We start from the raw sequence: 17903 nt of genomic DNA, 5'->3' as shown, positions 1-17903 counted from the left end.
GTACCATGTCCATGCTCACAAACATTAAACACACTTCCTGCGAGGATTTACGCCTACAGCAAAAATCTAACAACCTCACAACTAAAACTAACCATTTTGATTCTTAGATTTTTAAAATAAAAGCTGCAAAGTAAAACAATATCTGGCAGATATTCCTCGCCTTGTGGCACTGGCGTACACACACACACACACAGCTGTTGTGGTCGTCTTGAATAATGAAACTCAAACACGCTTTTATCCTTTGCCTTCTCTAAAGTAAATGAGCTACAGTAATTGTTTCATTATGACTGTCTATTGAAGTCATTTCCTTTTTTTTTCTTCTCCTTCTTCCTTTGTTCTTTAGATCCGGGCTCCGTATTTTAGTCCTGTCCTGTGTTGTTTTTACTACTTACCTGTTCACCCCCTACCAGACCTCCAACACACACAATGCTGTCTGTAAAAGGAAATTGCAGGAGTGTGTTTGCATTTTGAACGTCTTAACTAACAGAACTTGAGTCACATCCTGGTTAATTATAATTTCCTCCACAACTGGATAATCCACATAAACTATATGGACAAATTTATTATATTGGAACACCTGATTATTCTATCCCTATGAGTTTCTTTCCAAAATTGTTACCACAGTGTTGGAGGCACATGTATTGCACATAATGTCTTTGGAAGCTGTAGCATTCGATTTGCTCTCAACTTGAACTAGGAGACCCGAAACCTGTTCCAGCATGATGATGCTTTTGTGCACAAAGCCAGCTCCATGAAGACATGCTTTACATTGGAGTGAAAGATTTTGCGTGGCCTGTTAGTAGAGCTACTGGGCATTTTTGGGATGAATTGGAACGCTCTCATCCTAAAATCTGGTGAAACATCTTCCCAGAGGAGTGGAGGGTATTAGAACATCAAATTATATCATGGACTAAATGAGGAAAAGAATGAGGAAAATAATGTTTTTGTTTTATTACTGCTCTACTACTGTCTACTACTCACACTACTGTCTCAGAAAAAAAGTTGAGCAACTAACTGATTATTTGAATAACGTGTGATAACGCAGGAGGAAAACAAACAAAATGTGCATATGGCAAACTGTCTTCAGTCCACCAGCCTACACAACAATAATCCTCTTTTCTGCTAACCTTGAGACCACACAAGCATGTACACACAACCATATGTTTAGCACATGCACTGGTCAGCAGGAAGATAAGCTTTATTCATAGTTTAACCGTCAGCATTATAATAGTCATGAGCTTTCAATAGGCATTGGCCAAATAGTTATTTTTTATGAGATTTGACATTTTTAAGATACACCATACATGCATATGTCTTAAATTTTGGATTTAAAAAAAGCCTGATTCTAGAATGAAACACGTTCTTACTTTTATTCAGAAAAAAAGGGATGATTCACAACTCAAAATATTAGCTGAAAATTACCTGTCTCTCGTGAAACCACAGCACCTAAAAGAGGAATTGTTATGGAAAATTGGCAACCCAGAGTGGAAAAGTGGTTTTAAACAGTGAGAGAACAAACAAGAGCAGGATGAAATTAGGAGTGTAACAATACACTTTAGTCAACATTCGATTCAGTTCACGATACGGCGTTTTCGATTTTATTCAATGCAAAACTTTTCTTTTTTTATTTCTGTATCATAAATAATGCAAAACAGTCTGCATTTTTTTGCAGGCTCACCAAGCAAGAACATAATAAGTGTGCTCTTTATGTATTTTACTTACATGTGCAGCCCAGATTGGAACATCTGATGATTAAAATCATGGTCACATTTTTGCAATGTGATAGATTGTGCCAGAACTTGTCGTTTAGAACACACACTTTCAATCACACACACAAGATGAGATATACTACTAATGTTTTTTAATGGCAAGAGTTGAACAGAATTGGAAGAATTGGAAATTCATTTATCTAAAGACAATTCAATATACACACAAATTACCAAGAGTATTTCTAATTACATTAATCTTAAAAATAAAACAATCAATAAAAATGTATTTAGAAAATGTCTGTAAAATGGAACAAAAAAAAAAAGTCTATGCACTGTATTTTTACTGAATCCAGTGATGTAATGATGCTCTCCTGCAGGTACATAAATCAATTCAGTTACCATACTGTAACAGGAATGTTTAATAAATGCCATGTGAAGCTCTAATCCATCCATCAGTGATCTACAAATAGAACCGACACTTGGCTAATAGCAGGTTCTCTGCCCACCTAAAAGCCTTCACTTTGTTGTATGAATTCGTTTGAATATTTTAATAGTTATGGTGTAAAACTACCTTTTCTCTACCCTTCCTTTAGCAGGTCTACAAGATTCTACACAGAGTTCATATTCAAAATGGTTCTTTGATATTAATGTCAGATGAGTGAGAACAAATGTAGGATTGAGAGAGTCAGTTCTATTGCTAAATCTTCCTCAAATTCCTTCAAACAAGCTAAACTGCTCGGGCCGATGTGTATAGGCTTCATGGTTGCTAAACCATCATGTCACACAGAGTCGCCCAGATAGTTCTTACTGTTTTACTAAAGACTTCTTCTCAGGACCCAACAGAACGCTAACCTGCTCAGTATCAAGCATCACGTCGAAAGCAGCTACACATTCACACAACTGGAGCAGAACATCCAGAATGGCTTGCAGTCAATAAACGTGTGTCCAGTGTTTTAAGACCTATGATGACGCAACGCTACATTCAAAAACAGACATGAGAAACATGTATATGGTTTCACATTGTTGATTATATGTCTAAAAGTTGTGAGGAAGCAAGTGACCTTCAGCTATATTTGAGATCATTTCCAGGAGAAATACTAAAACTATTTTTCTGAAAATCGAGAGAGCAGTAACAATTATTCTACTGATTCTTTTTCTTCCTGACAGCTAAATATTTCCCCACATGCACTGTTTGTTCATCTGGCACAAGCAAACTCAAAATCTGTCTTGAATCAAACGTGGACAGGATCGCAGGCGAAGACTGCAACATTTTCTGGGCAGTGATCAAGTGGGCGGGAACTTCGGTACATGACTATCTATAGCTTTCAGACAAACACAAACTAGAACAGGGTATGAGATGTTTATGAGTTTATCCAGTGCAGTAATTATACAGAGCAGTGTGTAAATGCGCAAACACACAGGCTCCATCATTGTGGTGATATAATAAGAGACTACTCTAGATTTAGCTATGAGATGTGCAGCTTGAGTTTTCTAAAGGACAAAAATAGACAAAAAAACATCTGAACTGTTGGGGGTGGGGGGGGGGTCTCACAATGAGGTACCAGACATTACTAAACACACACACACACACACACACACACACACACACACACACACACACGCGCACGCCTGTTCGGTGTTTGTTTCCATTTCACTTAAGGCACACACTTATTGAACAGTTTGCTGGTATGTACATATCTAACCTATCAGTTGGCACTTGTTTCCTCATGCTAAGGTAATGACTTTATACCTTTAATACTCTGTACACAGTAAGTTTTGCATAGTAGCTCAAAAAAAATAAAAAATAGATGTGTGTACAGATATGAAGTACTAATAAACAACTAACAATCAATCGAAACTAAATATAAGTGCAGAAATATCAGTGAATGTATCACCTGCTATGTGCCACAATTTAAGAACAGATCTTTGGATTTATCCAATTTTACCTTTAAGATATGTTGAAAAGAAAAAAAAAAGTAATGAAAAAAGGGCAGTGGATGATTAGATCCAATTATGGGCAGGGCCAGCAGAGACCCTCCTCTACAGTAAAAATTGGCCATGAAGGCTTACATGGGAATGCAGGCCAGAGAAAGATCCCCAGTATCACATTTGACCCAAAAAGCAATGTCCAACCCCCTGATTCCTTCAGCAGGAAAGAGAAGGTCAGCACGCAAGTTCCTAATTAGACCGGGGTGGAGCAACGTCCAAAAGATCCTCCAGTGAGTCCGTGTCTTCTGGTGACTCTGCCTTTTTGCTCTCATTGTCCAATCGTTTCTTTTTGGTTATGATGCTAGGCTTGGGGTCTTCCTGTAGCAGTTCTTTGGCGAGAATGTTTGTCACTGCATTTCCAGCTCCTCTCCGATTCCCTGAATGAAAGAGATAAAACAGCAATATTCTCTTGAATGTTTTTGTTCTAGATTTATAAGACCTACCACATACTGCATGTATAAGTCCATCCTAGATGAAATTTGAATAGAAACAAACAAACAAAACAGATTTTTGTTATATTTTTAGTTATATGTTTTTTTTTTTTTTTTTTAACTTGGAGATATTTGCTTTGGACAAGAAGAAAGTCTGCCAGGCTTTCAGCAGCCAAGTTGTATAACCACTAAGAACCACTAGTATAAATTTAACAAAAAGAACAAATAAAGCACATAAACTTGTTTTGGGTGATAATTTGCTAGTATTCTAGACAATTAATTTTTTTCTAATTTTAAAGTTATTCTGACCAAGAAATAATCTGATTCACTCAGCATATTTTGTCACCTCTGTAGAAACCCTCAAACGACTGAATTGTCAGTAGTCAAATAATGCTTTACATTCAGCAGTTACTCTGAGGCTGTAATGAAGTGTTACTAAAAGGCTGAAAATCAAATAGTGTATGTTAAATAAAACAAAAATTTGATTAAATCATCACATCAAAAAACAGCAACACATCAATACCACGCTGAAAACAAAAAAAAATACAATAAACCCATGCAACAGATGCTAAAACGGACACAAACAAAAGTGTGTCCACAAATGAAACAGGCTTACACAGGTTACTAGAATGAACAAACATTTCATAAAGATGAAACGGTTCCGATTTGCTTTTGTGTACTGGAGCTCCAACAAATTCGAAATGGCTACAGGCATATCAGGAAGCTGAATTAATGGCATCATTAATGCAGACTGCCTGAGGCCTTACTTTCACTCTGTACACACTGCCCTCATTATCTCAAAGACTAACAGCTCAGACAGTAAACGAATCCCTGAAAACCATTTCTGAGTTATGTTAATACATGTTTGTGGAGTGAAATTAATGGTAACATTTCAGCTAGTACAAACATGTTGGTAATAGAAAGCTCAGTTCGATAATGCTGGAGGATGGTTTTAAATTCCCCGGCCGTGTTTTACTTCACGGAACAGTTCCTGTATGATATTAATGCATCACATTAATTACATGCAAGAAAAAAAAATAAAAATAGATGTGTGTACAGATATGAAGTACTAATAAACAACTAACAATCAATCGAAACTAAATATAAGTGCAGAAATATCAGTGAATGTATCACCTGCTATGTGCCACAATTTAAGAACAGATCTTTGGATTTATCCAATTTTACCTTTAAGATATGTTGAAAAGAAAAAAAAAAGTAATGAAAAAAGGGCAGTGGATGATTAGATCCAATTATGGGCAGGGCCAGCAGAGACCCTCCTCTACAGTAAAAATTGGCCATGAAGGCTTACATGGGAATGCAGGCCAGAGAAAGATCCCCAGTATCACATTTGACCCAAAAAGCAATGTCCAACCCCCTGATTCCTTCAGCAGGAAAGAGAAGGTCAGCACGCAAGTTCCTAATTAGACCGGGGTGGAGCAACGTCCAAAAGATCCTCCAGTGAGTCCGTGTCTTCTGGTGACTCTGCCTTTTTGCTCTCATTGTCCAATCGTTTCTTTTTGGTTATGATGCTAGGCTTGGGGTCTTCCTGTAGCAGTTCTTTGGCGAGAATGTTTGTCACTGCATTTCCAGCTCCTCTCCGATTCCCTGAATGAAAGAGATAAAACAGCAATATTCTCTTGAATGTTTTTGTTCTAGATTTATAAGACCTACCACATACTGCATGTATAAGTCCATCCTAGATGAAATTTGAATAGAAACAAACAAACAAAACAGATTTTTGTTATATTTTTAGTTATATGTTTTTTTTTTTTTTTTTTTAACTTGGAGATATTTGCTTTGGACAAGAAGAAAGTCTGCCAGGCTTTCAGCAGCCAAGTTGTATAACCACTAAGAACCACTAGTATAAATTTAACAAAAAGAACAAATAAAGCACATAAACTTGTTTTGGGTGATAATTTGCTAGTATTCTAGACAATTAATTTTTTTCTAATTTTAAAGTTATTCTGACCAAGAAATAATCTGATTCACTCAGCATATTTTGTCACCTCTGTAGAAACCCTCAAACGACTGAATTGTCAGTAGTCAAATAATGCTTTACATTCAGCAGTTACTCTGAGGCTGTAATGAAGTGTTACTAAAAGGCTGAAAATCAAATAGTGTATGTTAAATAAAACAAAAATTTGATTAAATCATCACATCAAAAAACAGCAACACATCAATACCACGCTGAAAACAAAAAAAAATACAATAAACCCATGCAACAGATGCTAAAACGGACACAAACAAAAGTGTGTCCACAAATGAAACAGGCTTACACAGGTTACTAGAATGAACAAACATTTCATAAAGATGAAACGGTTCCGATTTGCTTTTGTGTACTGGAGCTCCAACAAATTAAATGGCTACAGGCATATCAGGAAGCTGAATTAATGGCATCATTAATGCAGACTGCCTGAGGCCTTACTTTCACTCTGTACACACTGCCCTCATTATCTCAAAGACTAACAGCTCAGACAGTAAACGAATCCCTGAAAACCATTTCTGAGTTATGTTAATACATGTTTGTGGAGTGAAATTAATGGTAACATTTCAGCTAGTACAAACATGTTGGTAATAGAAAGCTCAGTTCGATAATGCTGGAGGATGGTTTTAAATTCCCCGGCCGTGTTTTACTTCACGGAACAGTTCCTGTATGATATTAATGCATCACATTAATTACATGCAAGAAAAAAAAATAAAATAAAAACTATGTAAAGTCAACCATGGATGAAAATCAATGGCTGGCTGGTGTACACCGAAGCACACACCCAAACTGCCACTGATCTCCATAAACCACATGCTTCACTAAACAAATAAGACCTGCAATGAACACCGCACTGCATAAACCGGCATGCTCGCGATACACACAGGTACACACACGTTACCGAGCAGGTGTCCAATATGAGCTGGGACAAAGACAGCACTGAGTCTGTTGGAGAAAAAAAATAAAATAAAAGCAGTTACAGGATATGAGAGTGATAAAGGAGGATGAAAGGAAAATTAAGGGAAGGTAGGAACAAACAAAAAGAAAGAAGGGAAGCAGGCTGAGAATATCAGAGCTGAACTTATGGGCAGTGTTTCTCATATAGATGTGATGTTCTGTGTGAAATGAGAACATGACCTTCTCAGAGAAACGCAGGACAAAGTGTTGTGTGTATATGTTCATGTGTGGCAGTTTTTCTCCGACATCTCCAATAATAGATATAATTAACTAACGGCCCCAGAGGCAGAGCTTCCACAGAACAGTTCATCGTATTCTAGACGTTTTTAACCTTTTTTTTTTATTTTATTTTATTTATTTTTTCTTTATTTCTTTACTTATTACTGCACCAAATGAGTTAATCTCTCATATTTGGACCAGGGCTCTAACCAGACATATATTAAAGGTGCAGAGATAAGATGTTTGAAGTGATACTTAAAGAGCGTTCATTTTACAGAAAGTAATGTACACGATGTACTTAAACCAGACTTTTCAGTTCTTATATGTGACAACTGTCAATCAGAATTACAGCTTAATCACAAAAAGGGGTGCAGGATATTACTAAAGATGTTTAAGATCAGATAAGAGTTCAACATTTTCAATAAATGACCTCTGATAAGACAGTGGTGAATTTGTTTGCATGGTTATAGAAGGCCCCTTGGTTTTACAATGTATAAGAGCAACTTGAAACAGCAGTCTAAAAGGAACTGAAAAAAAATAACCAAACACCTCTTTATTCCATATTTCAGTGGAATGTTCCATGATAACATTCTAGTGTCGTGTGTATGCACAGTAACAGCAGGGCACATGGTACAGTATGGTATCACTAAACATGGGAGATAAGGAGCAGTTGCAATGTTTAATTAACACTCATGTCACTCTGCTTGCTTGTCATTACCCTTGTTTTGATCTCTTTCCCACCTATCTGTTGGCACATATTCACCTTCTGAAAATGCTAATCTCAATGCACTTTATGTAAAATTCTCCAAAAAAATAAATAAATAAAAGTAAAGCACTATTTTCAATTGCTGTTCATACAGAACAACACTGCCTAATTCTATTGCTGATATTGAGTGAGATACTGCTGCAGCATTGAAAGAATCAACAATGATTCTTTAAATGAACATTTACAATTTCTTAAAGAAAAGAAAAAAAAAAGGTGGTGTTTCTGGTTTGTCAGCTGCAGCCCTGATTCCCCTCAGCCAGAGAAATGATTATTTCTGTGTGCAGAACGTGCCGCTGTGCAGGGATGAGGGCTGTGCTGTGTGACACTTTTAATCTCTGTTGTGTATATATAAATATATGACCAAATACACTTTGAATGGGTTTGTAACTGTTTACTTTGAAAATCGAGAAACACACTTTATATGACCCAAGTTCAACCTTTTCACTTTCAGCCGGGTGTGTGTCCAAAACAAACAACGCAATGTGTGTATGAGGGAAAGCCATACACACAGTCCTGCATTTTAATTTTTTTTAGCAACTAAGATAATGACAACAATCCATTCTGATGTGATCATGGCTATAAAGTGCTTCTATCAAAAACCACATACTCCTACTTCATCAAAATTGATAGAAGTGTTTTAAAGTGCCACAAACACTCGGAAAATCCTAAACAAACTTCCTAAACTACCACACAATTCTTTATCCAGCTACAGTCAAAATTACTGAATTTTTAACAGATTACTTGCAAAAGCAAATGGTACATCTTCCTGATTATTTCACAGAATCAGTAACGTCCGCCCACCCAGGGGAGTGCTGGCTTTTATTTTGTATTATGATTGCTGCTCATTCAGTTTTGCACAACATTTTGTTTTTATATTTACAAGTACACTGTTGTATACAGTTCTTTTTTGCACATTGTACTGTATAACACATTATTAAAAAACTAGTTTATTAGAGGGACAGCACATGGACTTTTTGGAGACACGGTGAGGGAGGCGAGATTGAGACGGTTTGGACATGTGCAGAGGTGGGACATGGAATATATCAGTAGGAGAATGCTGAGGATTGAGCCGCCAGGAAGGAGGAAAAGAGGAAGACCAAGGAGGAGGTTTATGTATGTGCTGAGGAAGGACATGCAGGCTGTTGGGTTGAAAGGGGCAGATGTAGAGGACAGGGGGGAATGGAAACAGATGATCTGCTGTGGCGACCCCTAATGGGAGCAGCCGAAAGAAGAAAAAGACTGTATAACATTATACAGTAGGTTAACAGTAGGTGGTGCTATTTTGTGTTTTGTGTATCTGTTTTGTGTTGTTTATCTGCACTAGATTACACACGATGCACTTTATGTGGGTGGGACAACTTACTTTAATACTTTGCTCTGTGTTCTGTATGTAGCTTGATGTTGTGTGATGTGATGGTGATCTATGTTGATTAAGCAGGGTTTACCAGGGTTCTCTCTTTTCACTGTGTACTGCGTCATGTATACATTTTTGATACGCGTCACGTATACATTTTTATGATGTGTTTGGTTTTGTGCTGTCTGATCTACAGGTCATTATAATCAATCCATACCTAGCTCTATATTCATCCATATAATAAAGTATTACTCCACCAAATAATGTAGCTCTTATTCCAAACAGGGCTCTAACCAATCTCTTAAAGATACAGAGATGACAAAGTGTGTTTGTTTTACAGAAAATAATTCACATTTTTATATATATATATATATATATATATATATATATATATATATATATATATATAATGTAATTAAACTTGGCTTTCCAGTTCTTATGTGCAAAACCTCTGCCAATCGGATTTACAGCCTAATCACAATTGAACATAAATAATAAGAGAGTAATCACAGCTGAAAAGTGTTTCAGAATTGTAAAGTTAATGCCCATGAATACATTTCATTCATTATAATTTTTTTTTTTTTTTTTTAAGATAAACTCTTGTACTCTTCAGTCCCTCGGGGGAACTCTTAAAGATTGCATGTAGAACCCTACAACAGTGTGTTTCCCCAAAAGAATGAGATCCAAGTGAAAGCTATTAAACCAATAATACACTTGAACCCTTTTCAACAAAAGAACAGGTTTATTCCCTAAACAATATTAATAAGAAGCTCAGTCTGGTTTTACATGAAGCTCTGTGAGTAAAATTCCTCAGGAAGCTGGTTAATAAAAAAAAAAAAAAAGCCTAAAGTGTGCTTTATTGGGTTAAAAAGGTAAATCAGCGTGAATGTTTTTAAGACATTTCTTGACTATATAAATTGATTCATAACAATGTCTCATGTATTACAAATGAAATAGAAAAACATGTAATGTCTGAAAAAATATACTGTTTATATAGATTATTCAATTTTAGATGAATGGATTATTAGAATTTGTTGTGAAATCTATAATTTTTGAGAGAGACAAGGCTTGTGCTGGATTGTTATGAGGTTACGGCAAAAGGAATATAGTTCTGTGTTCAAGTAAACTTAAAAGTTAGGCTATAAATAACACTGTTTTTGTGGGTGTGTTTAATCAAAACCGTCTGTTCTGTAAAGTGTCATGTGAGACAGTTAGCACCCCCTAGAGGAAGCAAGGTAGATGTGTTACCTCATTGTGTGTGTGCACGAGTGTGAGCATGGGTGAGTGATGTTCTCAGCAGCTACAAAGTTAGAGTTTGTGGCTGCTCACTTTACTAGTGGCCACAAAGGGTGTGTGAAGAATTACAGGTTTAAATGAATCTGGGGGGTTGGGGGCTCTGTGTGTGAGTGAGTGAATGAGAGAGAGAAAGAGTGAGGTAGATAGTCCTTTGTACTGCAGCCATTTTGGTCTTTGTTCATTCTTTTGTGTAAAAGTTTGGTGAGTGCTAGTCTTTTACAGCAGAAGTGTGTGGTGTGTCTTCTCTTTTGTGACGTGGTGTGTGTGTGCCTAGTCATTGATAGTAGGATCATGTTGGGCTCTTTGTGGGGTAGGTCGTGACCTGGCAGATGTGTGCAGCCTATACGACGAAAATAAATGCGAGCAATCCCGCATGGGCAGAAGTGTAGCCTTTCACAAGACTTGGGATGTTTTTTAGACTAAACACACCCTTTTCCTGATTGGCTACACCAGCTGATTACTGAAGGTTTGGCAAAGCTGCTGACATTAGAGAAAATATTAAATATAAACCAGATGTTTGTTTATTTAATAATGTAAACACTTTTGGAATTGAATTTATGCATATGAACACCATGAATGTAATCCAGCACAAACTGTTAGCCTATTCTTAATGAAGACTATGAAAAGTGTAACAAAGTGTGTAGGCGTAATCAGATCGCACCGCTTTGGAGTTCAGAGAGATTTTTCTGGCACTATTATTAGTGTTCTAGTTCACTCCCTGGTACATTTATAAAGAAAAAAAAAAAGAAAGGAGAAATTCAATAACACACATGCTGTTCTCATTATTCTGCGCTGTCACTGATAACCAGGCAGAACACTTTAACTCTATCAATTCAGATAGAGACACTACATACTAACATACTTCAGCAATTAATACAACAGTTATAAGCATATATAACTTTTGGACTCTTGGATTTTAATAGCCGCATAGAAAAATCCTATAACTAATTAAATAAATAATGATGTAGACAGTAAACATCAATATTGTATCTATAATAAACTGAATTGTGCTCAATAGGCTGTTGGGGGATGTAGAATGACTACACTGCTATAAATCTACACTCAGTAAAAGGGAAAATACACTGTGAAACAGACTATACGTCTTTATTGTCTTTTGCTGGATCGGATTTACTGTTTTATGCTCAACTGTATAAATTAAATAGATAAATAGTGTGCGTGATATGCGTGTGTGTGATATGCGTGTGTGTGTGTGTGTGTGGGGGTGTCACACAGCTGTATTGCATTTCTCAAAAAGAAATGAGAAAAACCATTGATTGAAGCTTAAGACTGAAATACCCTATAAATCAAGCTAAAAAGTGCTTAGTGCTACAGAATCGGTTCCAGCGCTGACCCTAAAAGGTAAAACTGGTCCCCAGCCAGCACTATAAATCGTAGTCAAGTTCTATAAATAGCAAAGTACTGTAAGGGACATTGACAGACCCGGATTATATGATTTGTATTGCATGACAAGATCTCTACAAGATGTACATGGAAATCTGACCACTTTTATACCTTGAAGAAACAGTTTTTTTTTTTAAGGAAGGGTTAACTCCTGATTTGATGTGACTGAACTGGTCACTGACATTGTAAAACTGAGCTTTCAGAGTGTTTCAGCAGGTCTGGTCCATGTTATAGAAAATAATGAAGCAGTAAAAATGGCAGCAGTGGGAACGGGACATGTGTGGCTAGCACCTCCTCCTCCACCAAAATGTCTGTGGTATTGGCCTGAACATACATGCGTGCCTCTGTGTGTGTGTGTGTGTGTGTGTGTGTCTCAGGAGCTCGGCAGCTGCTGCGAGTCTTTCACTTGATTGGTTCTAAGTCATTACTCCGGGTCAGGGGTGAGAGGTGAAAGACTCCCTTCCGCATGCCTGCAGTCTCCCTCCATCTATTCAGTGTCTACTCAGTCAGACACAAGTGTGTGTTTGAACAAACGTGCTCCTGCCCAGGATGAACATGTGGTTTGTAGGAGTCACTGTGGGTGTGGCTGGCATGTGGGGATGACTGCTCAAAAAAAAGTTCGGACACACCAGAGTGAATATAGCTTGTGCAGCCTTAAATGTGATTCATGCTGAAGTTAGAAACATATTTCTAACTTGTAGGAAATCACTTCTAAATTGTTTCCCCAATTAGTAGTTTTCATTTAGAGAACAGGAAAAGCAGTGTTGGGCAATTGGGGAAAAGCTTTTTGGGGATAAGATACCAAAACATGCAGAGATTGTCTTCAGGAAACAAAAATATAAATTATCAAATAAAAATATCAATATAAATCAATAATAAAAATATCCAATGTAAAATCATTTTGATTTAATTGAGTTCTTTCATGGATGCTGCACTATTCTACATGCATCGATGTATTCATCGTTATATTAATAAATAAATAACTCCTGGAAGCATATGTGTGACTTTTACAGTAGATAGTGTGTGTTTGATGGAGTGTCGGCGTTACACTCAGAGTTCTGTAAATGGAAGTCATGGTGTTGGGTGGAGTTCACTGGGAATGTATGAAATCAGTAACCTCTGACAGTGTTAGTGTTCGTTCTGGATTTATTTTTTAATGTTGGGGTCATGTGTGGGTCTGAGTAATCAGGAAGAGTCTGTGCCGTCAGTGACGTACGGTCAGATGAGTCAGAGGAGGTTTAGTTACCAGGGAAACAGGCGGTTGGTCTGTCGTCATCTTCCACAGGCCAAAAATATGCACAACTATGACTCATGACAAAGGATGTATGTTGGGAGTGGGAGAGAGATTCCCATATAGATGGCAGATGGAAGTAAGCTGAATGTATGCATCTACATTTAGTCACAGTTCCCCACCTCCGCAAAAATAGACACAATAGACAATTAAACTCTTATAACTCGTTTCCAGCACAGAGGTGTTTATTCCGGTGTATTATCTTGAACCACTCTGTGCTCTATGTCCTGCATAGGAGCCTCTGGCTGAATTAAAGCTTCATTGCTACAACTGTTAATACACACTAAAGGTTTTGACTTTAGACATTGAAGGTATTACACTAATTGGACATTTTTAATTTTGTTTGCTTCTTCCCAGTATTTACTTTATAACTACTGGAGCCCCATATAATGAGCTTTTAAAAAAAAAATATATATATAAAAATATAAAAATTAAGACCATGTTACAGATGAATAGTCAACATAACATACTCCCAGGAACCTACATCAGTTTGCACCTAAAAATGGTGCAGTTATTTTGTGTCAATCTAGCATTTACTTCACCATGTGGTCTCCATTGTTTGTGTTTAACTGTATCTTTAATCAGAAGCTCTGGGGGCTCACAGCTACAGTGCAAATTCGCTCTACGTCTACTGTTAATGCAGTCAAGGCTGACAAAAACATAACCCCTGTTCAGTTCTCTCTGTCTGCCTTCTTTTTTAGCAGTCTGTGATTACCAGAGGAGGAGTAAGAGGAGCCCAAAAAGCTGCTGCGCAAAAGCAGAAGAAAAAGGAGACAAGGATTTTGAGACGGAGAAATTAGAAAAGAGAGAGAGAGAGAGAGAGAGAGAGAGAGAGAGAGAGAGAGAGAGAGAAATATTATCAGTTTTTTCAACACATGCCGTAGTTACACATCTGGATTCTTTCAGTCAAAGATCCGGTTACGACTCACACACAGGCAAACGCACATATAAACAGTCAAACACATAGTGATGTTCCAAACCAAATCCTTAGTTTGTAAAAGTTACATTTCCAGACAGACATGGTGATGTAGACCTTATGGAGGTTTTGCTCTTGGCAGGAATTTAACTGTATAACCTGGATAATAAATGAAAATGAGTAAACACATAGTACATTTTAAACACTGTTAATACAGCAAAATTAAATTTTTTTGCTTAGTTTCGAAACTGCTGGAATGAAATGTCAGAGACAGGGGTTATTAACATTGCTTTACTTTGAGTCTCCAAAAATGTTTCACTTGGGCAAAGAAGGAACAATAAATCATTATAGGCACTGATTTTAGCCTGAATGGTATGTAATCCTTTGTGACAGGAGTGACTGGAAAATTCTTTTGGCATCGGATTTTACTTGCAAGGTTTTTAAAAAAAAAAAAGACCCCAATAAAAGGAAAAGAATTCTATAAAAATATACTATAAATCAAAATCTTGTTTCATTGCAATTGACACAACTGTCCAGTTTTAGACAATTTCTTCATTTATCCTCTGTTAGAAAATGTCAGTAACTTAATGATAAAGTTATGATGTACACCTCTTAAACCTCTACACTAATACTAATCAAAGAAGCAAAAACTCTACTCTGCATGAAACTAAACAGAAATGGTCTGACACCAAATAAAAAAAAAAAGAAATGCAATTTCCAGTCCAGAAGGATATCCTGTCCTTATAAAGGGAGAAGAAGGTATAACGTTTAATTGTTTTTTTTTTTTTCTCCACTGCTCCAACATATTCTGCAGATACGCTGTAAGACAGTCAGTGAAAATCTCTGGGAATCTCTACGTTTGCATATATGACCATGCAAACCATATAATGAATCATCTTGACTGTGCGATGTGGAAAACGTGTGGCTGTAAAAGCTTTCTCAAGATCATATATACGCTTCAATCCAATTGTGCCTTGCACTAATATGCACCAGTTGAGGTGTGTGTGTTTTACCTGCTTGCCGTGGTGCTCTCTTCCTCTTGAAAGCAGCTCCTGATTGCAGCGCTTCCAACAGGCCATCCATGATACCTGTCTCATCACCATCTAACCAACACAAACAAACAAATCTTTAATACCATGTAGGCACACAAAATCACATTAATTACTAACCACGTGCTTTTTTTCCCATGCATTCACTCGTCATGGCCAGAACAAACACGCTTATCCACATGGATACAAAAACAGGAAGTCAGTCTGTGGACTTATGCAGGGTGACAAAACATTATAGCAGGCTTAATACCCTTACGTACTAGAGCAGGCAAGTCCAACACACTAAATAGAGGCTTCAGGATGGAAAGCAAATGCCATTCTGGTTTCTTGTACTCTGAGGGACAGTTCTGTCCCACCCGGCACTGCTTTAGAGCCAACAGTATAAATCAAACAATTTCTCTGTCCCACCTGCTGTCTCACCTCAGTAACTTTGCAGCAGGAATTAGTCCTGAAATCAAAATTATACTTCTGATTCTGTTTACTTTTCTGTTGGGAAAGCTTTGATTACACTGTGGGTATGTCGTCTCAGTTATAAAATAAATAAATAAATACTATGACTGACTGTATGACAAAATAGGGAAGATCAATCAACGAAATGAAATAAGGAAGGACTCGTACAATAAGTACAATCCAGATGGACGCTGACCTACTTCAGTTGCTGCAAACATTTATTGGCACTCACATAGGAGAGATAAGGGCAAGAATTAAGAGTTAGTGTGCGCAGGGGGTAAAATTATCCCTGTGTTTTTGCTGCTTTAACCAGATGGTTTTGATCATTTCCTCTTTGAACAGGTTAGAGTTTTATGTCTCTCACCCTGTCTCTTTCCTACACACACACACACACACACACACACACACACACACACACACACACAGTAAAATGTGATAAAGTGGGACTGATCCCTTTCTGCCTCTTTCCCCCATGCAGCATGCTCTACTCAGGCCCAACAAACACGCAGGAGACAATCACAGGCTATAATCTCTTGCAAAGCGGATGCCAGATGGCTTCATGTCTGAGCTGTCACACCACGCACAGAGGATCCATTCACACACACAAAGACACAGCAGACTCACACTAGACACAAACACTCCCACACCTACAAACAAACAGGAAGCCCTGCACAGTTCAAACACGCCACCAAGAGGATTGAAAGAAAAACTGCAAGAGATCTAATTTTATCATCATTCAGCAAATCTATACATTACATTTTGGAATAAGTTTTCATTCCATAACGTAAGCAATAAATTACACTAATAATTATATAAAATCTATAGTTCCGATACTGTATTCAAATTAGTTCAGGGTCATTTGAACAACTAGGTTATAATAATAATAATACACCAAGATTATTAACACTAATTTAATATTAATGAACACAATTAACACTATATTAATATACAATATTTTATATGTAAACAGGAAATGTAACAACACACTGCATGCATGTGGAAAAGGTATAAGTGGATTAGAAATAGGTCAGCCTAGTCATCCCCTTCAGGCACGTGAGCTTCCCACACATCCCCCACCAACACTGCATCCGCATCCTCACATCCTCTGCTCACGTAGGCACATGCAGAATCCTTCCTATTTTCACACAGCCCTGACACCTAATGGTCAAGCTGTGAAATAACCATGGCGCAGTGTTTATATAAAAAAAAAAAAAAAAGCTCAAGGTCACAAAAACAATTTATCTGGTGAGCAGCGCCTCTCAGAGCCTAGCTGCATATATAACCATCTGTACTGGTCTGAATAGACAGCATAGAGAAGAGCTCACATACCACAGGTTCCAAAAATAATGCATCAAAGGAGCTGTTCGATTAAACCTCCTGTGTCTAAAAACTAAAACTAATCAACAAAAGATTAATGAACACAATTATGGATTTAAAAAAATATATAATCTTACAATGCACAACCTCAAAGCCTGTTTTGTCAGCTGATCTGAGCAAATGCAATCGTTCTAAACCTCCTGATGCTGATTATACACATGTGCTGATTAGATTGAATTTCATGCCATTCCTAACTCTGATTAACCTAAACAAGATGATTTGCTATTCATTACCTTTCTGACAAACAATAATAGATCTTCTTGCTATGCATTACCCAAGTTACCACCAGTTGATCTCCTGCATGCAAATTGCACACTACACAGACTGAATTTGGGAACAGCCCAGAGCACACACAACCAGTGGTGATTCAAAAACGGAGCACTAAGACTGCCTGCTGATAAACTGTTAAACACTGCAAGTCATTACTTTACTGAATATGTGGTGGGTTTACATGCCGGGAAATGACATGGACATTCCAAACATCCACTGACCCTGAGAGGGCACTGAACCCTGTGTGTAAAATCAAATGTGTGCGCGAGAACGAGAGAACGCAAAAGTGAGAGAGCAGGAGACTCAGACACTGAGGCCTTTGTTTTGAGGTTGCTCTTTTCTCACCATGTGTATGTGTGTGAAGCGCATTAGACAGTTCTCACACTGTGACAAATCATGTATATAAAGTGTACAGTGTAGAGCTGAAGGCAGTCCTGTCTGGTG

General features: G+C 37.4%; 1 protein-coding gene across 2 annotated transcripts in view; it reads right to left on the bottom strand.

Annotated features, from left to right (window-relative positions):
• Positions 1–5178: 5178 nt before the first annotated feature.
• Positions 5179–17903, bottom strand: part of LOC124392726 (protein diaphanous homolog 1) — a 129712-nt gene continuing 116987 nt past the window's right edge. For both annotated transcript variants that reach the window (XM_046859899.1, XM_046859900.1), the window contains 2 exons: positions 15327–15416; positions 5179–5734 (listed from right to left, as the gene is read on the bottom strand). In XM_046859899.1, coding sequence (XP_046715855.1) covers positions 5547–5734; positions 15327–15416 — 278 coding nt within the window. In that variant the 3' untranslated portion in view covers positions 5179–5546. The remainder of the gene's footprint in view (positions 5735–15326; positions 15417–17903) is intronic.

The sequence above is a fragment of the Silurus meridionalis genome, chromosome 10 (genome assembly GCF_014805685.1).
Source record: "Silurus meridionalis isolate SWU-2019-XX chromosome 10, ASM1480568v1, whole genome shotgun sequence".
In the NCBI taxonomy this organism is placed as follows: Eukaryota; Metazoa; Chordata; class Actinopteri; order Siluriformes; family Siluridae; genus Silurus; species Silurus meridionalis.
This window is presented reverse-complemented; position numbering and strand designations above follow the sequence as displayed.